Source organism: Ascidia mentula, chromosome 8 (genome assembly GCF_947561715.1).
Source record: "Ascidia mentula chromosome 8, kaAscMent1.1, whole genome shotgun sequence".
Classification (NCBI taxonomy): domain Eukaryota; kingdom Metazoa; phylum Chordata; class Ascidiacea; order Phlebobranchia; family Ascidiidae; genus Ascidia; species Ascidia mentula.
This window is the reverse complement of record NC_138573.1, coordinates 9,230,735-9,252,991: the sequence shown is the minus strand read 5'-3', so window position 1 is coordinate 9,252,991 and position 22,257 is coordinate 9,230,735. Positions and strand designations below refer to the sequence as shown.

At 37.6% G+C, this 22,257-nt stretch overlaps 1 protein-coding gene across 1 annotated transcript; it reads left to right on the top strand.

Moving 5' to 3' along the window:
- The first annotated feature begins 2,206 nt into the window (after positions 1–2,206).
- Positions 2,207–20,618, top strand: LOC145912475 (E3 ubiquitin-protein ligase UBR5-like). The gene is made up of 55 exons (XM_082999950.1): positions 2,207–2,342; positions 2,495–2,727; positions 2,873–3,216; positions 3,407–3,533; positions 3,986–4,118; positions 4,422–4,573; positions 4,725–4,810; positions 4,927–5,067; positions 5,213–5,411; positions 5,638–5,756; positions 5,821–5,998; positions 6,076–6,112; positions 6,241–6,400; positions 6,511–6,693; positions 6,819–6,981; positions 7,080–7,156; positions 7,337–7,485; positions 7,697–7,835; positions 7,894–8,056; positions 8,156–8,312; positions 8,419–8,494; positions 8,565–8,652; positions 8,729–8,912; positions 9,044–9,165; positions 9,345–9,502; positions 9,673–9,764; positions 9,987–10,158; positions 10,508–10,680; positions 10,870–11,057; positions 11,181–11,449; positions 11,940–12,109; positions 12,166–12,235; positions 12,524–12,706; positions 12,819–12,944; positions 13,015–13,199; positions 13,544–13,758; positions 13,867–14,081; positions 14,153–14,315; positions 14,381–14,463; positions 14,599–14,798; positions 14,993–15,212; positions 15,486–15,840; positions 15,908–16,002; positions 16,104–16,235; positions 16,296–16,469; positions 16,532–16,754; positions 16,933–17,103; positions 17,193–17,303; positions 17,433–17,675; positions 17,831–18,057; positions 18,138–18,290; positions 19,231–19,347; positions 19,413–19,563; positions 20,057–20,291; positions 20,478–20,618. The coding sequence occupies exons 1-55, from the start codon at positions 2,248–2,250 to the stop codon at positions 20,536–20,538; spliced, it is 8,835 nt and encodes a 2,944-aa protein (XP_082856076.1). The 5' UTR covers positions 2,207–2,247; the 3' UTR covers positions 20,539–20,618.
- The last annotated feature ends 1,639 nt before the right edge of the window (positions 20,619–22,257 follow it).

The window sequence follows — 22,257 nt, the reverse complement described above, 5'->3', positions numbered from 1 at the left end:
GATTAACTGTGACTGATAGCCTTTTTACATATACAAAATATTTAACTTGGTTTCACTGATAAATTAAGTTTTTCGATAATAACTTTCTAAGCAGACATGGTTTAATTCCAAAGTTCCTGTTAACGTTTGATGGAGACATCAAGCTTTTGTAAAAGTGTCCTGATTAACAATACTTAATTGTGACGTAAAATACCTTGTCCGAGGTATTCCCGTGTCCGAGGTATCCCCTCCCTACTGATCTTCTGGCATAAACGTACTGTATTTTTTACGAGGTGTAACGCAACAAGTGAATCACACTGAAACACGCAGGGGCACGAAAGAAAAAGAAAAAGAAAAAGAAAAAAGGGACAACCGAGCCAGAGAGACATAAAGTGCCATTATTTGTGTAATAGATATATTTCTGATCGTCACTATGGAACTCACGTAGCCTAATATTTTCGAAAATGCGACACTTGAACTTACGTCATGAAGTTTTTAGGTGACCTCGACTTTTGGCGGGTTAATGGTTAATCCGGTACTTGAATAATTATAAATTACCTATGTGTATGGAACTATACCTTTTTTACTAGTTAAACTAAAGGTCATGGAGCAAATTTAGAACAAGTCTACCTATTTTTATAGAAATCGTGTGGCGAATATTTTCACTGGTTGAGATGGTTCATGGTTGGAACGATTTTGATTTTGTTTCTTGTTTTTCAATTGCGTGTTGCTGTTGCTTCTTGTCCGTTCGCTTTCGCTAAGCTATAACTGCTGTGTCGTTGGTTTGTTTCAAATTGCGGAGAAGTGTTGGTATGTTTCACTGCACTGGCTAGCATTGCAAGTTAGTTATTACTTTGCAAGGCTATTTTTCACTCGATTTGCTGTAAAACGTGTTTTTCCTGATTGTGTGAATAACGTGCAAAAGCTTCAAATAGTTCATGATTACAAAAAGTTCTTCAAAGACAAGAAAATTAACAGTCTTGCCAAACCCAAACGGATTGATACCAGGACTTATAGTTTATGGCTATGCCCACATGAAATAACAACCATATGTAATGTGGTTTGACCACATTCATTTGAGTGGCCATCTTATGTCTAATGTGGCCTGTTTCAACCTGAGTGGAAAGAATGACGAGGGATAAATCCTCTGCGCATATTTTAGCAATTTTATCCCAATCTGAGCAAAAACCATTAGCTTATGCAACATACAAAAACTTCACTTAGTCCATGCTAAATCCGCACAATCAGCATTTGTTGATAAAAATCCTCATAACTCATTACCTCCCAGTGTGGCTAGCTTCGATCTTGTAGAAGAAGCTAATTCTCTGTGACGAAAACAGCTTGTGTCGGACCGGTCGGACTAAATAATTTTTAGTTATTACTATGCCCATGCAATTTTTTTCTTAAGTTTATTGCCTATGTAGCATATTTGAATAATTGTGAATAATTTAACCAAAGAGACGCTGGTCGACAACTTTTTTCCAGTTGACAAAACTTCAAACACACATAACTCTGCCGTTACTTGTGGGATTTCGATATTTTTATCAATTTCAAACGAATTTTGTTACGCATATTAATATGCATTGTCATAAATCAGCTATAACTTTTTTCATAGGTCAACAGGTGAATTTGTAGTCCAGCAACCAATATACACCCATGCTGTTTGTTGTCAATAGCCAAATGCACAAGTCCACTCTTTATGCCACCTTGGAATAAAATTTGACCAATGGGGTCTTGGTAAATGAAATGATTTCGAACAACTGCAAGGAATATTTGCAAAAAAATTGTCTGTATTTATGTACAGTGTTTCTGTTTAGTCATAAATCACAGAGATTTTTTAACACACCGCATTGCTCTTTTTACAAAAAGTGACAATTTCCAACCTTTTATCTCTAGGATTTACAGATAACCTTTCTAACCTAACATTTTTTGAAAAGTAAAGTGTTGTGGATAGTGTTTTAGACCTTTTTCTCTCGTTAAAAGTGCTTCAAAATAAGTTATAAACCTGTCTTGCTACAACTTTCGTCACCAAAATACAAATTAATCCCACAAAGTTGAGATTGTCCAAGAATTTGCCGAAAACAACAATTGAATTCAGCAATGAAATTCATTGTAACATAGTTTAATGGATGCTGCCCAGTTTATTTTTATGGTCTATTTTCAGGACACATGAGCACTATTTTAAATCATCAATACAACTGTTTGAAGTAATATAATTTTTTTATGTAGTTTACTGTGTAGTTTAAACAGATGCCATGCTAAAAGAAAATGAAAAACTTTATTTCAAACATTCAGTTTGTCATTCAGCCTATTTCAAGTGGTAATAAAGACTTTCTTGATGAGGAGGAAAAATTTCAAGAAAAGTATGTAGTCTTGTTGCAATATGTTTTGTTACAACATTTATATGACAGATTTTGTATTGTTTTACACTGGCATGTACAATGCACATTGCATTATTTTATTTATAGATTTATGGTGCTACTCTTTTGTTAATGCTGCTAACCTTCTTTTGCAGACTTCTGCAGTTGTCTGAAAATGTATTTTCAAACAATATTAATGATATACCCCCACCTATCCATCTACTCCAACAACTTTCTATTAAGGATTGTGTAGTGGGTCCGGAGCATATTGCATTTTTGCTTGAAGATGGAAGGGTTTGTCGGTTGGGTTATACTGCCAGTATTTTGTCACAACAGTCACATAAACAAGCAGATGATGTCTCTAAAGATAAAAGTTACCAGCACAGAGGTAATAATTACTTTAATATTAAAAAAATGTTAAACACAAAAATCAATAAAGTTTCAGAATTTTGTGTCTATTCACAATAGTCTACTATATCGGCTTTGTGATAGTAATACTTATTTTTTCGAATATGGTGATATTTTGTAATTAGGTTCAAGGAACCCCAAATCTATGAGAACTGAGGATTCACCTTGGAATCTTAACAATGCTAGTTTGCTTAATTTGGGAGGTGACGTATCCTGGACTCGTTGGGGAAATAGGATTGGTGTAATTCGGTCAACTGCATCCACCTCTTCAGGGTCCTCTTCAACAACTGCTTCCTCAGCTCGTAAAACTGCACGTATGTCATTAAATGCTGCTACTGGCATGGCAGGCTCCAATATTCGTCTTATAAGATCAGGTCAAGTTCGAGGTCGAAACCTTCCTTTGCTTTCTGGTCAGCGTCCTATTTTACCAGCTTCCCTTGTGCCAGAGGATTTAATAAACCAAGTTCAGGTTTGAACTTCTTTATCTAAATTCTAATCAAAATAAAATGTACCAAAGCTGTAACATGCTCAACTATCTTTGTTTAGTAAATTATTTCAATGGTTTCAGTTACATCTTTACGTGTAAAATGGGAAATGGCAATAAAACTCATTATTTTTTGTATAGCATTAAATCTATTTAATCTTATCACTTTAAATAGGGTGTTCTGCAAGGAAAATCTCGTTCTGTGATTGTTCGTGAACTGCAAAGAACAAACCTTGATGTAAATTTGGCTGTAAACAATTTGCTTAGTCGTGATGATGAAGATAATGATGATTTGGATGATGGTAGGACTTAAATATCAATAATGTGTTTTGGCTATACAAGAAGCCAAAGAACATAATATTCTTTGCTATAATTTACCAAAGATTATTAGTGGGTGTATTAGAAAAAAAATGCCTGTATTTCCTGAGCAGGCATGTCCAGTCCTTGGCACACTTCATGTTAGAATCCAACACTGTGGAATCCACACATTGTGGATAATTGTAATTTTTGTACTGATTAACAGCCCCAGCCCCATTGAGTTAACACAATTTGTTTGAGCAAAATCTTTAGTATCATAAAATGCTTCATTAAAGAGTCTGTCATATGAAATGTCTGTGTTTATATTTTGCAAAATATACAAGGCTACCAAATTTCAATTGTCTGTGTTCAATAAAAATTATATATAACTGGCATCTGACATGTTGGTGAGTAAAATAAAAACAGTGCATAGCTATAAAACTCACATTATTTACAGGTGGTGATTATATTCCTGGAGAGGAGTTGATGTCACTGTTGGATGGTGGAATGCACCCAGGAGACCATCCCAGAGTTGTTATAGATGCAGATGCAATGCTTCCAGAAGACTTACTTGGTTACTCTTTTTCTGGGTAACCTTATCTACTACCTGAAATTGTAATGGGACAATGGCAATGTTTGCTTTTCTGTATCTGCCAGTTACCTATTGTGCACACTGTTTCGATCTGTTAGGCTTTATCAGTGCAGCTGGTGACTAATGCTGGTTTAGTCGGTTGACTTGCATGCAACATGTTTCTCTATTTTGTGAGGCAGTAAATGTTAATCCATTGGGTATCTGTACTTGGTACAAACCAACAAGAAGTTTCATCTATAGCACAATTTTTATAATAGTCTTTTGCTTCTATTTTTTTTTGCATTTTCAACTATTTTTGTAGCCGTCCACCCCCAACAACAAGAGGTTTGGGTGGAACAAACAGTGATCGACAAAATGAACCAGATGATGATAACCTAGGCAGAATGAATGGACCACACTGGATAGATTTGTTTCGAAGAATTGATACAAAGCGCCAACCAAAGATCCCAACAGGTTTAACCTCAAAATGTGTGTTTGAAACATAAGTGGCCAAAGCCATATATCAGTCTAATAGGAATTTCGCACCACTAAACATAAAAAACAGTGTGCATTAACTTTTATATGTGAACCTATAATTGGCAGTGGCGTTGTAAACTTGTTACAGTGCCTCCTACTGGCAGTAGCGGAATTTCCCTAAATGAGGAAATACAGTGGTGGGTTAATGAAGATGGTCAGCCAGCTTATTTCATGGTAAGTTTGTCAGCTGTATTTAATTTGTGTTCAATACAGTTGTTTAATAATTTTGATGTAGTTTTGGTGGACATTGTTCATTATCATCATATAATAAGAACACTATGTTTCATCAGATGATTGGTGGAATGCATAGTGAACTAGTGGCCGTTGACCGTTCTGGTATTTTGCGTCAATGGAAGTGGAGAAGTGAAAAACCTTATTGTGACAAACAATTTCATCCTCGCCATGTTTTCCTCAACCTACAAGACCAAAAAGTATGAAATGTTAACACTTACCAACAATATGAAATGAACCACACTGTGTTATGATGTTCTTTTAAAATATAGCCAAGCTAAAGCAATAAATGCATTAGTAAAATTAATTTTCTGGACATGTTAAACTAACCTTTATATTGTGTAGATTTCAATGTTAGCTTCTTGCTCACTGCGATCATCAGTAGTGACAGAAAGTGGTGGGATTGCTACATGGATGGATGAAAGCATTTCAAGTCGCACCATGTCACTTGATCAACCATGTACAACATATGATTTCATAGAGGCTGAAGGAATTAAATCAGTTCATGTCTGCTCTCTATATTCTACAGTGTTGTCCAAACAGGGTACTGCTGGCTATTCTTTTTTCAGAAAAGTGTAACTTAAACTATGTCTAGGAATTTATTACAAAGCAAATAACCACTTGATTTGATTTCAGTGGTTTTCACACTACACTAAAATGTTTGAGAGGTCAAATTAAATTCTGTAGTTGTGTTAGTAGGAAATCTCCCAAGAAACTAAACTGCTAATGTCAAACTTCCATGATGGTTAGATTGGTGTTTTTATGTTAAGGTCGAGTATATTGGTGGGGGGTTCTCCCCTTTGACCAGCGAAAGAAAAAATTGGAGAAATCTCAAAATTCTCTTTTGCAAACCTTATGCAAAGAAAATGCACCAACCGGCAAACCACAAGTAAATTGATTCCTCTTTCTAATTGACGTAATGTTTATGTTTTGAAATTGTTCTTTTCTTGCAGCTTCTTGTTGGTAGTCATGTTTGTCTGAGACACTTTCCAATTTATCATGCTGGTGCAATTGCTGTGAATATTTCGACTGGGAAGCCAAAGTTGGGAAAATTGCTGGAGTCTGTTTGGAACCTAGAGAAGAAAGCAAAGTTTCAGATCATGGACAGCCTTAAACAAGAATTGAAACATGGTACAAACAATCCAAGTTGTTGAAACACAGCACATAATAGCCAACAAAAACTGGCAATGATGATTTGTTTTTTGCAGATGAACCTGACTTAAAGACTGAAAATTCTGATGCTGGGTATGCTTCCTTTTTGGGTTCATTCGAATAGTAATTTTATCAATAAAAAAATTAATATAAACATGGGTAGTATCGCTTAAATGATTCACAAATATTTTGCATGTTATGTTGCCTAATTGCATGTTAAGGATGTCACTCACTGATACAACAAAGTCCCATAAGCGAAAAAGGTCCGAGGATGATCTTGAAAGTGACGACAAAGGAGATGAACAAGAAGAAGATTGGGATTTACAAAAGGTGGTGTTTATTGAGGATGTTCGCTTTGTACCAATTGGAAAAGTTACAAAGGTTAGTTTTTATATTTACTTGAAGTTTTATAAACTTTAAAACTAAAGCACAACAATTAATAGTTATTAGGAAAAGTTCTTGTTCACATGTCCGAAATGTGTTTATTTCAGATTGATGGAAATATTGTGGCAGTACAATTCTCAACTGGAAATGATAAATCAGAGAAAGAAAACCCTGATTCTATGTCTGTGCTGAGCTCCTGTCGGTTGTTGCACAAAGATGACATTGTTGTTGTTACATCTTCTGCTCCACGTGTGTTAGACTGTGTACAAAAATCACCAAGGAAATTGCAGGTATCTACAATATGTTATTTTATAAGACAGTATCTGTTTTTATGGCACTGCCATTTGTAATGTTCGAGCAATGAATATAAATCAATGTGTGTAGCTGCACCTTGGTAATAATGTCTACTTATCAGTGTGATCCAAGACTTCATCTGCATTGTTTAAATGCTACGACTACTGGAATAGCTGCTGTGGGAAACAAGCCAGGGGAAAAACTTAGTTTCATGCAGCTCAACATTTCACAAGGAAAAACAACAACTCAGAAATCTCTTCCAACGAAAGCAGAATCTTTTCTTGGTTAGTTAAAAAAATGTTTAATGTTGTTGAGTGTTTTTAACCTTTTATAAAACTTCCTGGCAACTACCATTGTCACCTAAATGTCCATTAATACATAGGTGACACCAACAAAGAGGCATCAACATCAAAAGCAGTCTTTCATCAGACAAGATGTAAGCTCATCAATTGCAGCCAGGTATTTGCCCTATGTTACATATTCCACAGCATATGCGGCAATAACTCTTGTAGGTTGACAAGAATTCCAGCATTTTACATAACCTCTATCTCTGTACATTCTGTGGGTCCAAGATAGTGAATTATCATCAGGCAAAAAAACAATGGTATCTTTGTTTAACTTATATTTCTGTGTTTTTAGGAATGTCCTACGCTTTTGCAAGATTACAATGGAATGCTTTACCCATTGCTGGCAGATGAAAATGATGGAATACGTGACCCAATATGGGCTGATATTCCCCCACTGCTTGCTTCCGGAATGGGCATTCATTCTATTGATGCAGAAACTAGGTACATATTCTTTTGTTTTGTTTTATGTTTCGCTTACATGTGCCAATTAGCACTTGGTATTTGCTGGTAGTGTCAGTAAAGTCCTATTCTGTGAGTTTTGTTACCTTTTGTTTAAAATGTTATAATGTTGTCTTTCATGAACTACATTTTTGTTTGTTTTGTTCTAAGAAAACTTCGGGAATTAAGACAAACAAGCATTTTTTACATGCAGGTGTACGGTCACAGTGCTAGCATTTCAAAATCAAGTTCTTATGCCACTTGTTTTGCGGAGAGACTTTCCAGCATTCAAAGCACTTATTAATAGCATGGAGAACAACCAAGCATCACCATGGTTGAGCGTTTTTTACAAGGTTTGATTATCATAAACATGCATGATTGAAAATAGTTAGATATTGTATTTCTGTGCAGAGCCTGATGGATGAAAGGTGTGATGGTCAGAGAAATCTTTTTCATATGTGTATTGAAATGAGCATTCCCTCGTCCAACAAAGAACAGAAAGAAGATGAAAAAGAGAAAGAATCTAAAAATAATCCAACACCAAAGAAACTTCCTGAATCTCCAAGCAGAACAGGTTTTTTTTTTACTTTTTGAGTTTATCACAGTTAGCAATATTTTTTTGCAAAATAAGTTTTAATTCTTTAAAATATGGGCGTTATTAATTTTTGATTAGGTGAGCCCAAACCCTTGATGCCAAGTGCACCTGCTGGCAGTCTCTTCATGACCAACAATGATCATGCAGATGCTGTGAGTGCTATTGCAAATGCAATTTCATCTGTTACTCGTGGTCACATTGCACCTGTAGGAAGCGCAGCTCCACGTGAAAGCAGGTGGGTAATATTTTTTGTTGGTAAAGTGAAGTTACCTCAGGACTTCCTCAACTTCATCAAATTCTTTTGAAATTAGTTTGATAAGTGTATACATTATTTTTTACAGTTCATCCAGGACGTCAGGACCAGTATCAAGTTCACCACCACCAATTCCACCAACACCATACAGCACTGGACCATGGGTATAATTGCTTGTTATACTCTATATAAAGCAACAGTGTATAACTCTGTTTTGATAATTTTTGTTGGCAGCTTTCTGATGTCCAACCCCCTGAAACTCCAGTGCTAACATGGCCACCAGAATTGCCAGCTTGGAAAAACCCTGCAGATGCACCACAAGGTACTTAATTCACAACATACCTCACTGGTTAAAGGTTATGCCATGTTGTAACAAACACTGATTGTTTTTCTGGCAGATGAAGAAGGAATTAATCTGACAATTCCATCAAGTGACAAAAAAAGGCTTCAATCTTTATCAGGTGCAGATAACAAGGGTGATGGAAAGGGTCGAGGAACACGTCTGGATGCAGTTGCAATTCTTAAGCTCATGTGCAGCAGCAAGTGTACACAGCCACACCTAAAAAAACTTCTCACTCAAAAGTATGTGCTACAAATTAAAATCATAACCAGGCATTAGTTTTAAGGAATAGTTTCAGAACATTTCCAAAAGCCATTTTTCAAAATATGTTGCATTACAAATTTTTTTATATCACGTTAAAATGTGTTTTTAGGGACACAGCTGGTTATACACCTTTCATGTTTGCTGTTGCCCACCGTGCCTACCCTGCTGCTCTAATTCTCTTCTCCACTGCCATGAATATTGCAAAAGAAATACCAACAAAACATGACAAAGGTTCAAAACTGTTCAAAGTTTTTTGGCAAATTATCAAATTATTTGTAAATATTGTGTTGAAATAAAAATCAAATAGTCTACTTTTGTCTGCGCATTTCTTGTACATCTTGTACTTAATTCTAAGCAGTTGATCAAATCATCCTTATATATAAAGCATATAACTTAAACATGGTAATTAGGTTTAAATGCTGCAGAGGAACTCAGCCCAGAACAAAACAAAGAATTGTTTTCAATGATCTATCCTGAAGGATCAAATGAAGATGATAACCCCCTATATATGTTGTGTTGTAATGACACATGCAGCTTTACATGGACAGGAGATCAACATATTAACCAAGTATACTGATTTAAATATAGAAAAAAAATTAATTATTCTGTCAAATAAATTTTGTACTGAAATAAATATGCTTTAAAACAAAAAAAAATTGCATATGAAATTTTCCTGCAAACACTATAATCGTTCAATTTGTTCTGTGGCTTAGATTTAGTGTAATCTGTTTTGTGCAGGGCATTTTTGAATGTTTAACATGTGGTCTAGCTGAAAATTTATGTTGCTGTACGGAGTGTGCCAGAGTTTGTCATAAAGGACATGATTGCAAGTAAGTGTTTTAAGGAGACTCTTAAAAGAGATTTTTTTTTCACCATAAACTATTTATTGATTTTTTTGGGATGTCAGCATGTTAGAGTAAATAATACCCAATTAAACTCTTCCACACCAGTTTAAAATGACTGTATGTGCACTTTAACCTATTCATTGAGGGATATTTTTTTTTGCATTTTTTTTTTATTTTGGAATGCCAAACCATCTGTTTTAAATTAAGGTTGAAACTTACAAGTCCAACTGCATATTGCGATTGTTGGGAAAAATGTGCATGCAAATCTTTGGTGGCTGGAGACAATGCAGACAGAATGGCATTGCTGAGAAACTTGCTTCATCTCACAGACCTGCACGAAACCCATGATTCTAGTGGGCAGCATATCCTTCATTTTCTGGTAAGAACAAATAGTTATGAGCTATTCTCCAAAGCAGTGGTTCTTACATTTTTCCGTGTTGACACCTTCTATGAAATCACTTAATAGTTGTCGCACCCCTTCTGATATAGCAGGACAGGTCCTTACAACATTTGCCCAAAAAACAAGGTCAAAACAATTAAATTTGCTTTTGTAATGATCTTTTTAGGTATACAATACATTTCCTTCATTTCCCAGGATATATAAGGCGGTCCATTTATATAACCAAAGCAAAAGACTTAGCATACCCTCACCTTCTAGAAACATAACAATAATTTCAGTGAAGAATTTTATAACTAAAGAAGTTAATGACATAAACATTATTGTCAAGATTCAAACTGTCGCACGACAAACTGATGAACAGCGTCAATGGAGACCCCCACCTCGCACAAATCGAATGAATGTTCCCCCTCCTCGCTCACATAGAATGGGACGAAGTGGAGCAAAATCTCCCACACAAAGTGGGGAGCAAGACATGCCTGAACATGATCTTCAACCTCCCAGGTAAGCATAACGTTATTCAACAATAAGTTTCTAGGAAGCTGGACATGTAAGAAATTGTATCATAAAGCTCTTGAAAAAATAATTTTTATAGTTAGAGTGTCTCTAACTATAAATAGTTCTGCTCTGAAAAAATAATGTTAAAAAATGTTTGCATGAAATAGCTTTGTTGACAAGATAACTTTCTTGCAGATTTTGTCGTGATGCCTTGCTGCAGTTGTTGAGTGATTGGAAGACTGTCCGATCTCTTATCATGGGAGGGGCCAAAGGTCGACGTGGTAAACTGTCCATGAGCTTCAGACTTGATTCGAAAGATCAAGGTGGTGGACTTTCTGTTCCTCTTCTTCCTGAGGATGAGGAGCTGATGCAGCAACAGTCTGGTCAGTGTTTATGCTCCTCATACTTTGCCCATATTTGGAAATTTGTTGCCAATGTTGATGTCTTTGAAAAGTACAACTGTTAGTGAAATATGTGAGGTTTTACCTTGTTTACGGTTTCCACAGGCACTGCACGTTTAGATATGTTTACTCACACAATCCTCATTAAAAGTGGAAGTTATGAATACTTGGATAAACTACTGGAGACCCTCATTCATGCTGTACAACTCAACAAAGGAGTTGTTAGGGATGAGGGGATCATGGTGGCAAGGAGGTTTCTGCGTTCTGTGATACGAGTTTTCATTGTTCTCACTGCTCAGTCAACTCCTGACAAAATCACATCCAAATCTTCTTTTTACAATCAACCCACAGCAAAGTGCAGAAGAGCATTTTTAGTGAGTAAATATTGAAGTTCACGTACAAACAATTGTTTGAAAAAAGTCAGTTGTTATTTCGAACATTCGTATTCAACCTTTTTGTATGGTGATTTTTGGAATTCTTAACTAAGATTTAATGAACAGAATTCATTGATATAATAGAAAATTGACAAAAGTAAGTCCCTAATACCAAAAGAAATCCATTTAATGTGAAAAGAAGATATATTGGGGACTGGTAGATAATTAATGCACACTGGCGATTGAGAAACACTGATTCAGTATGCAGCATGTGTAACTTGCTTTTTGTATACTTACGGTCTGTGTGACGCATCACATTTTATAAATATATCTGAAAGATAGTGTTTTTTTGGAAGAACTATACATGTGCATAAACCAAATGCTAACATAGTAAAAAAAGGCTTCAAAGCATCAACTGTATATGATCAGTGCTAGTGAATGTTTGAATCGGGTATCTTGAAAATATTTAATATACCATCGTAATATTTAGGCTTTAACACCCATCGCTGTGGAAGAATTATGCGAGATGGCTGAATCACTGATTGCTCCAGTGAGAATGGGTGTAACCCGACCAACCACTTCATACACTCTACTCTCATCCAACATGGAAGTTCACCACGGAAGCACTCATGCTTTCTCAAAAATGCCATTCCCACCTAGGTATTGTATAAAAGTTAAAACTAGAAAGAAAAGTTAAAAAATGTGCTTTGGTTTAGGAGTTCGAATTCAGATGACGAAGATAACTCTGGCAAACCAAGTTCTTCAGGATTACGATCAAGCAAACAGGTTCAAAAAGTTACCTTCAGTTGTATCAATCGGATTAAAAAAAGATAATTATTGTTTAATACTATGTCTATTGTCAAATAAATTTAAATTATTAGTAAATAGTGCATATAACATTGTGTCAACTTTTAATTAAAAAATCTTGAGGTACTACAAAAGAAACTGCTTTCTGTAGAACGTCTTGCCTTAAGGATTTTTTATGCGAAATTAAAAGTTTAACGAAATTTTCATATGGTCACTTGTGGTTTGTAACATATAATTAGTACAAAAAAGTTTCAACTTTGTCACAAGGCAAAGAAGTCATCAAAATCACGGAAGAAGTCAAAGAGGAGCACTGTGTTGTCTCGCCGGTATGCACCTGGTCGTGCGCGTAGTCGAAGGAGTCAGGTTCGTGAGCCAGAAAATGATGATGAAAATGGTGGGAATGATTCTGATCACATGGAAACATCTCAGGAGACGAATTCAACTGCTGTTGTAAGTATAGTTGTGAACATTATTGTATTATTGCTTCCATAAGGGTCTGATCCAAATGTCCAGTTGTGACTTTTTTTTGACAACACAACAAGCAAGTCAGTTTATTCAACAGGTTCAAGATGGAGGAGATGACGAGCATGGAGGAGATAGTGAGAGGAATGAGAGCGACATGGACTTAACTGACATTGAACTACTTGCTGAAAGTGACAGTGATTCTTTGGCTAGTGGCGACAGCAAGGTAAGTGACATTTACGACTCTTTCTAGCAGGGTTTGCATCACTAAATTGCGTCCATGTTTCACTTGTCAGGAATTTCATGATTACTGGGCAACACGGGAGCAATCAAATGAGCATGATGATGACGAGGATGAGGAAGAATATGATACAGAACCTGTTAACGAAGATCAGGGAGACATGAAAGCACACCAGGGAGAAGATGAGGACACGGATTCAGATCACTTGCTTGTGTGGCACGATGAACATTCATTGGAAAGGTAAAAGAAATACATTATAGTTTGCAAGGATTTATCTAATATAGTTTCAGCAAAGGTTTTTTTATGCTCATCAAGCATACAAAGGAGAAGTTTATTCTTGTTCTTCATTGCCCGAATTTTGATTTGCGGACGCAAATTTGGTCGTTAATCTTTAGTTTGTTAATGTTACTCAACGAAACTTCGACAAGCAATGATTTTTCACATGATGCGAAGAAAACTTGCGAAAGTTTTTAAAATAATCAGTCTAATTCAAAGTTCCAAGACAGTCACGTGAACAGAGACTAATACGGCTTACTGAAATATAAAATGTTATGTATTTGTCATTGAACAAGTTTCGTGTGCAGACAAGCCACGAGACAACTCCGTGCCGAATCCCGCCAAACTCCTCACGCTATGCAGTGGGCGATGGGATCAAGTTCCATGGTTCCTGTTAAACCCCTGAGGTCGGGAAGTGGATCTGGGGGATCAAGAGTAGCTTCGGGAAATCTCGGATCATCGTCGAACTCCGGAAATATTTATGTGGATCGAGCAATGAGACGTAGTGATAACTTAGAAAACGGTGAGAGCGTTGTGAAAATATATATTTTATGATTGTTTTTTTGCTTTTTGTACAATATACGACGACCTAGTTATTGTGAAAGTGGCGAAGTGTTTTTGTCTGTTCCAGCATACATCAACAGTATTCTTGATCGTCATTATGGATCAAGTCGAGTAAAACACGTTGAAGAAACTCGAGTTAACTCTTCATCGGTGACGAATGCTCAACTTGCTCGTCTATTCGCTACTTGCATCCGTGAAGTTTCTCATCTGTTATCAATTCTAAAGAAGGGAGATTACCTCTCGGAAGTTCCGTTGCCAACTGTGTTCGAGGTTTCCTTTAAAGTAATGCATTGTGTTTGCATATTGTGTAGAATTTAAATAAGTTTTACATATTCACTTGTATTGTAATTCAGGAATCAAGCGAATTGCAAAGTTTTGTGAGGTCGTTTCTTCAAACAACATGGTCATGGTTGTTGAGAGTTGTCGAATCAACAGAATATCAACTCAGATACGGACAAGTGTTGCTCATGGCTTCAACTTCTTCACATAAGGACCACCCTCGCTACAAGGCAACAGGTCGGATATAGAGCTTGCACATCACTCCTTGCTATCATCTATATAACCAAAAAAGTACGTTTCAGCATCACGTGACAACAGACGTCCGCGTGACACGTCGAGGCATTCGGGCGGAACAAGTTTAAATGATGACACTGCAGCTAGACAAGTGAGAATCGCACCAAAATGCATTGCTTGTTTCACTGTGTATTATTTAGCACCACTTAACCACTGTTTTTTTTTGTTTAGTTTGTAGTTTAAAACATGCTTGAATGATGTGCTGACTGTTCTATATTTTGTGCAGGACTTTCTTTCTTACGCTTTGTCCCTGATGCGCTCCCATAGCAACGAACATTCAGATCTGCTGCCGATCGTTGACGTTGCAGCTCTTAAGCATGTGGCTTATGTGCTCGACGCTTACATTTACTACATGAGGGGTTTGTCGTTTAGAGACAACGACGAATCAAAGAACAGTTCCAGGAGTCAAATATCTCTCGACATTGGGTACTTTGTATAAATACGACTATTGTGTAAATCTGTCAGAACTTTTATTGCAGCATGAACTACGTTTAGTGAGTATTTCATAAATTTGATTTGTTGTGATGTTTACCTTAGAAACCCTGAGAACTACAAATACAAATGTTTGTGCTTAAAATATTTTGTATTTTAAATTTATTTTGAAATTGTGTTGTTGGTAGTTATGACAACAGTGAGAATGAAGAGGATGAGGATGATGACTTCAGTTTCCAGGACGATCTTTACTCTGTTGCAATTCAGTCTGATCCAGTTTCCCTCCGTCTCAACACAAATGTGGCATCAGATGAGGATCTTAACATCTTCTCACAACCTGAAACTTCCTTCTTTCGCCGTTCTGATTCGATGACTTTTCTTGGTTGTTCAGATCCAAATCCTTTTGAAGTAAGCCTGAGAAATTACCTGACATGCAGCAAAATAATCAATTTGCATTCACCCTCATTTTGAAAGCAGTAATGCAGTTTATTTAGATGACAAAATGACTAAACAAAGTACAGCTCACGATTTTTTTTTGCAATTTAAAAAAAACGTTGCACTAGAATGTGAAAATATATTTTTTATTTTATTAGGGCAAACTATATTCTGTGATAATCCAGAACATTTTTATCAAGCACAAATTATATCAGAGTTCAAGCAAAGGCGCATGTTTTTTGTTAGGTTCCACTCCCTGCTGCCTTACCACTGGCAGAGAAACCTCACATTCTTCAACCAAGTGCACGTAAGGAAGAACTCTTTGGTCGCCCCCGCTCTTCTACATCACAACATGACCACCGGGTTTCAACCATGAGCTTGTGTGAACGCTCCGTCCAAGAAAATACAACAAGAGATAAAATAAAAGAAGTTGCTTCATCATCTACCAGCAAAGATCCAGTTACGAAGATGAACATAACGGATCACCCTCACCCCCCACCTCCATATTCATCCGTCATTCGTTCGACTTCAAGCCTAAATCCTGTTCAAACAAAGACCAGTGATGAAATAATTAAAAATCAAGACATTGCTGCGACCTCAGGTAATTATTGTATGTTTGTGTCATATTTTTAAACGATAAAGTTGACGTAATTCATGCAATATCAAAGAACCTGTATCGATGGAAACCATCCCAACCCCGGGCGCAGCGGTTACTGTTGACGTTACATCCAGTGAAAATGAACCGACATCAAGCGGAAAGCAGGTAACGGAGATGTTGTGTGCGAAATGTTGTGAGTTGTCCCATTCCGTGTTATTGTCATGTTGTTATACACTTTGGAATGAAAAACACCAATTTTATTTCAGAGTGACAATGCTGAAGTTGCAGAGGCAGTGTTGGGCAAATGTCGACTAACACTGGAGCTTTTCAGTCGCGTATTTCTCGACGATGTGGGGAATGAACCGAAGTCGATACTTCAAGAATTAGGTGGATTTGAGGTTCGTCTTACATAACGTGATTCCCGCAAGCCGGCCATAAAAGCAAAAATATTTAACTAGGTACGTGAGGCCAAATTTCGCAAAGACATGGAGAGAATTCGAACGTCCCAGACTGTTGACTTGCAGCTCAACGTCGAACGGTCACGTGATCCACTTATTCAACAAACCTTTAAAAATTTGAATCAACATTTCAAGCGTAGGTGTGGGTCGAGTCAACCCATGGCCGTACTTCGAGTAAGTTACATCACATTTGCGATCACACATGCAACACAAATACAAACCCTTGTGGATTGCAGGTAAAGGTTTTGTTCAAAGACGAACCAGGCGAGGGCACTGGGGTGGCGCGAAGTTTTTACACTGCTATATCAGAAGCTCTTCTTTCATCCGAACCTCTTCCCTGTCTTGATGGATTGATTCCCGGCACCTCCAACCGTAAGTCATCATCATCGTCTTCCGTCCATCCTCTCATGGCGCAACTTTGCAAAAGAAGTCAGGATCGTGAAGACCGAGGTAGACCTGGTTAGTCACGCTGAGTCTGTCTTTGTATTATTTTGAATGCAAATACTGAAAATAAAATAAAAAAATCAAAGAACATCCTTCGAATACTCACCTTCCTAACACACGTGCATGTAAAAGTTTCACAAGTTCGTTCTCTGGTGACCCCAGCGTTGCGTAAATCTGCTCAATAAATAATAAGGAACGACGAACATGAGCAGCGGTGCAGCTGGGCGACATATCAATCTCCGGTCCTTCCTTACAGCCAGGTATCGGGACCGTGGTTCCAGGAGAGGGTTTACTTCGGGTGCCTCAGTCACCCCCATGGCCACGAACGCTGCACCATTCTACCGACAAAGTTCATCACAAAGAGGTGATTGTTTTTATTTATTTACTGACGCCAAGGAAAATTTTTGGCCTACGGCTGTTGTGCTTTTATTGAAATTCAACCTCTCATTCCAGGCAACCAGTCTTCACTTGAACGCAGCAAACAAGCGATTGGCGCAAGACTCTTTCCGAAAGTTGCGAGCATGCATTCAACCTGGGCTCCAAAAATCACAGGAATGTTGCTTGGTAAGTTTCTCGGTTGTTATATTTACCAAATATTTGATGGTTGTCCGATCACGTTGTGATAACACCTTGCCAATGGTGTACCGGTAATCACATTTCCTGGCAACAGTGCTACTAAACATATTCGTTCAGGTTTACCAGCATACGAGTTACTGCTGCTATTACGAAGTGAACGAACACTACAGGAGCGTGTATCGGAAGCCATCGACCAACTTCTCACGTCAGGTTACCGGGCTGCAACCGGACAGCGTCCATCGCCCTCCACTGGTGAGGCAAGAAATGAAAGTGCCGAGCCTGGTAGCATGTCGGGGGATTCCCGTTCTGAGACACCCAATGATACTTCACGGGACAACACTGGAAAAGCATCCGAAAAAGGTTGGCTGAAACCTTATCCAAACATATCCTGTACTTTTCGTGTGTATCGTATGCTTAATATATGCAAGTTTAAATATACGACGCAGAATGTCAAATCCATAGCTGACCGCAAGGGTAATTTTATTCGGATTTCAGTAACCAAATGCTGTTTCCAGAAGTAGCAAACAGCAACCAGAACGAAGAGGTATCCGGTGGTCCACCACTGTTTTACCAACCAGGTAAACGTGGATTTTATGCTCCCACATCGTGGGGCGAAATGACCGAGGCTCGTTTGAACGCATTCCGTAACGTGGGTCGGATTGTGGGATTGTGTTTGCTTCAAAATGAACTTTGTCCACTTCCTTTCTGTCGCCACGTGCTTAAAGTTATCATAGGACGGAAGGTAAATTAAACTTCATTGGAAATGTATGTTTTTATCATGTTAGTTGTTTCATATTTAATTTAACTGACTTGTGATTGAAGGTAAATTGGCACGACCTCGCCTTCTTCGACCCTACTTTGTATGAGAGCTTGCGCCAACTTGTACTGGACGCAGAAAGTGAAGACGGAGGTGTTTTGGCAGATCTTGAACTAACTTTTGTCGCTGATCTGCAGAGCGAGGAGGGCGGACGACAGGTTGGGTGATGTTGTTTGTTAATGAAGGCAAATAACCAAACCCGTCTGATACAATTCAAAGAAAAAACGTGATAGAAATATACGTGAAAGATGAGGTTATACATATGATGGTAACCAACAAAGGTCAAAGATAATTTAATATGTTCTCTGTCCAACTTGAGAAATGTGAAAATAAAACAGTTTATTGTCCAACTTATAATTTGACAAACACTTTTCAGGGTGGCGTTTGTTTGAAAAACATTTATATATTTACAATAAATTTACATTTTTTATGCATGCAGGTTTTAAACCAGAAATTAAGGGTTAAAAATAAATGAGTATTCTATCTTAGCATTTATGTTGTTCACATAACGGACAACTTGTAAACAAGAAGTTGCCTAATTTGTGCTATCCGGAGCATACTACAACTTTTACAATTTGGTTGCATCCGATGTGATCATTTGGACTGTGACCGCGATTTCCTGTCATAATTACACTTAACTGAACTTGTTACCGACAAAACCGCGTTCAAACACAAACTCTTGTTTCGTGGATCGACCACTAAGTATGTGGCGGATTTCCGGTTTAACTTTTGCGCACTCAAGAATAATCGTTGACCTTCAAAACGTGATAAATTTTTGCTGCGGTGTTGCCACAGTATGTTGCCGGCTTGGATTATCCGATTAATATCGGTTTGAAAGCGAATTATGTAAACAGAAAAACAAACTAGCGTTCCTGCGGCAAGGCTGGAATTTGTGGATATCCGTATATGGTTTTGGTTGTATTGTATACGATCTTTTTGACACTGAAATGTAAGTTTATATTTTATCACCCGGTATTGAACTGTAGCGTGCCTTTGAAACATTAAACTTTCACGTTTTTAAAGTCAAGTCTCGAGACGGTTCACGATTTCAATACTTGGCAAATATGGTCATGGATAAAAATAATTGTATTATTTCAGGTTTCTTTGATCCCGGATGGCGCAGTGACGTCAGTCACCAAATTGAACGTGCGCGATTATGTGCGAAGATATGCACTGTATCGAATGGTGGTATGTTGCCGAAAACCACTCGAAAAGGTAACGTGACCTTTATTTTTACAGGAGCAAGTGTTGTATTCGGTATTTACACACTTTCGTCACAGATTCGTCAGGGCGTCCACGATGTTCTTCCGCGCTTTACACTTCAGTTGCTCACTGCCGAGGATTTTCGTCTGTTGGTGAACGGGTGTGGTCACGTGGATCTCCGCACCTTAATAAGTTACACAATGTTCAACGACGAAAGCGGAAAGTCTGGTGAGAATTTTTACCGGTATTCAGTAAGTAATGCGAATTTCACGCAAGTCTCCAAAATGTTATATTTCGTGGAAGATATGACGCGGATTTTGGCCATCAACAGGTGACTAAAAGCCCGAGGGGAAACAAATTCTTGCACGGCATTAATAAATTGCCAACTCACTTACTCACGCTTTTGGATGTATTCGTTTTGTTGTTCCTTCTGTGGCTTCATCCGTTATATCTGGCTGTCCATCCAGTTCGTGGGATGTAAAAGCACTTCTACGCAACGTGTTATTCACCAATTAACAATAATTGTTTCTTGGAAAGATTGAGGGTTGAAGAGTGTACTTGTTATCGCAACTCAACATGCAACAATCCTTTAAAGCTCCCCTTACTGTTTATTTCTACTTTATGTTTTAATTTTACAAATCTTGCCACCTCTTATCCAGACAAAATACTGTAGCTTTGTAAGTATATTATTTTAATCGACATTATTTCGTTCCCCCTTTAGGTTCGGCTGAAAAGCTCGTTCAGTTTAAACGTTGGTTCTGGGCGGTTGTCGATCGTCTGAGTGCATCGGATAAACAAGAACTTCTTTATTTCTGGACCGGTTCCCCCTCTCTCCCTGCAAGCGAAGATGGATTTCAACCAATGCCAACCATCACTATACGTCCACCCGATGACCAACATCTCCCCACTGCCAATACATGCATATCGAGACTATACGTGCCGCTTTACTCTTCTAGGTGAGAATATACCGTGTGTCAATCAACTAAGGTTCATAATGCATTTAATATTTCCTACCGCACAAATTTGTAACCGTTAAAAGAAAACAGTTGGCTATTTATCTCATGTGCTAATTAGTCAGCAAACACTTTCCCAGGGTGATAATTTTCAAAAATATTCTTACAAGAAACTTGCATTTTTTGCAGGCAAATTTTAAAGCAGAAATTGAGTGTTGCAATCAAGACCAAGAACTTCGGTTTCGTGTGAAAATTTAAATAACATTGTCAATGTTTGTTTGCCGTGGTGCTTGTTTTCATTGTGGTGGAATAAAAGGAATCGTTCCTCCAACTTTTGCGTTTGTGTTAGTGCAAATGTGGTTTGGACAGACTGATTTGCTGCAATTTTCATAACATTTCTGGTTTTGCTCTGTATTATCCAAACATTGCTAGATTTTACCATTTGCACAAATTGTTTCGCGCTACACCGTCGTTCGGCCGCTGCTGTTCACCCATGGCGTTTCGCAACATTCCATTAAAGTTTGCGACCAACGTTGGGTTATACAGGTGTTCTTGCAAACTATTTTAAGTTCAAAATTACCGGACAAAAATGCAGCTGTTATGTCCCTGTCCCTGGATGTTAAGTTTGCCATCATCGAAATGCGTCAGCTTGGCAACTACCCCCTCAATTTGAAGGTAGTTTATACACGCATTACAGCCCAACGTCGATAGATATTTGTGATTATTCTAGTACGATGGCCTCACACGTGCGTGCATTTTATGGATAAAACGACGAGATTTTCTCCACTGATGCCCCGTGCATCGTACGTAATATGCTGAGAATTTTTCCATGCGCCTAATCGATTCTTTCGAGGACAGACACTTTAATGCTTGTTTTGCAAAAACTTGATTGTCTGTAAGCACCCGTCTGTGCTCCGTTACACATTTAGATAGCAAACTGCTATCATCGCCAACAGCCGACGCACAAACCGTCTTTCACTGTTTATGTTACTGACCGAGACAAAGGTAAAAAGCATGAAATATTAGCCGTTGTATGTAAAAAAATCGTAAAACCAAAATATGTCCATCTAAGCCGGAGGGGAATTATTGGTTAGTGAAATATCGGGCTTGTGTGTAGGTCAGTCGTGGCACGCATCACGTGGGCGGACAGGCTATGTTCGCAAGAGCTGATATAATCCTGCGATGTCTGATGTAGGCAGTTAGAACCCAAGAGGTAATGACAGTAGCGGTCATTAAGCTACAAATATTTTTGGTAAGGTTATATATTGCTTGGACCTGAAATTATTTATAACAGAAGGAAAATACCATCATGTTATGTGAGTTTATGTTATACCGAGATGTGTTGTACTTCGTTCCGATTGTATTGAGAAACGCAACCATGTATACTTTACTGGGCATCAGGCTGTTTTTGACTTTACGACCATTTAGTTGCCCACTAACTTAATCAATCAGTTTGGGCACTTCTTAGGATTTACTAAAATCTTTGTTGCGTGGTATGGTATAAGCTTTCACTTATAGCTGTGTAGCAAAAGTGAATGCAATTTAATTCAAAAAATTGCCGCAACTTTTACAATTATGTGGCAGTTTATTTGTCTAAGCACTGTTGAGAAACGTGACGAAGTGCAAGAAAACAGATTAGTTATAAAAGCATTTCAAGTAAGTTACTGGTAGAGTTCACAGTTTTCGAATATGAGCTATTTAAATTTATAAATGAGCTTTTATTTCTAAATTTATCAATTTATGAGCTTTTATTTGCAATCAACATGTGCAGTTAATTTGTATCGGGTGGGGCCGTTAATTTTGCATTTGTTTTTTGGATATATACTCAATTTACGGTACGTGATATGTTAATCTGGTGTTTAGGTATCGCTATAAGGTCGTGGTGAGGTTGTATGCAAACGTATTCTTCTGATTAAGCAGACTGCTCTGCGTCATATACGCATGTCTTGCGATGAAGCTTCGACGTTTT

Bases quoted from the DNA above. Each gene is read 5' to 3' on its own strand.
- LOC145912475 (XM_082999950.1), top strand. From the start codon at position 2,248: ATGAAAAACTTTATTTCAAACATTCAGTTTGTCATTCAGCCTATTTCA. The intron at 2,343-2,494 runs GTATGTAGTCTT...CTTCTTTTGCAG, and splicing joins GAGGAAAAATTTCAAGAAAA to ACTTCTGCAGTTGTCTGAAA. The intron at 4,811-4,926 runs GTAAGTTTGTCA...ATGTTTCATCAG, and splicing joins GTCAGCCAGCTTATTTCATG to ATGATTGGTGGAATGCATAG.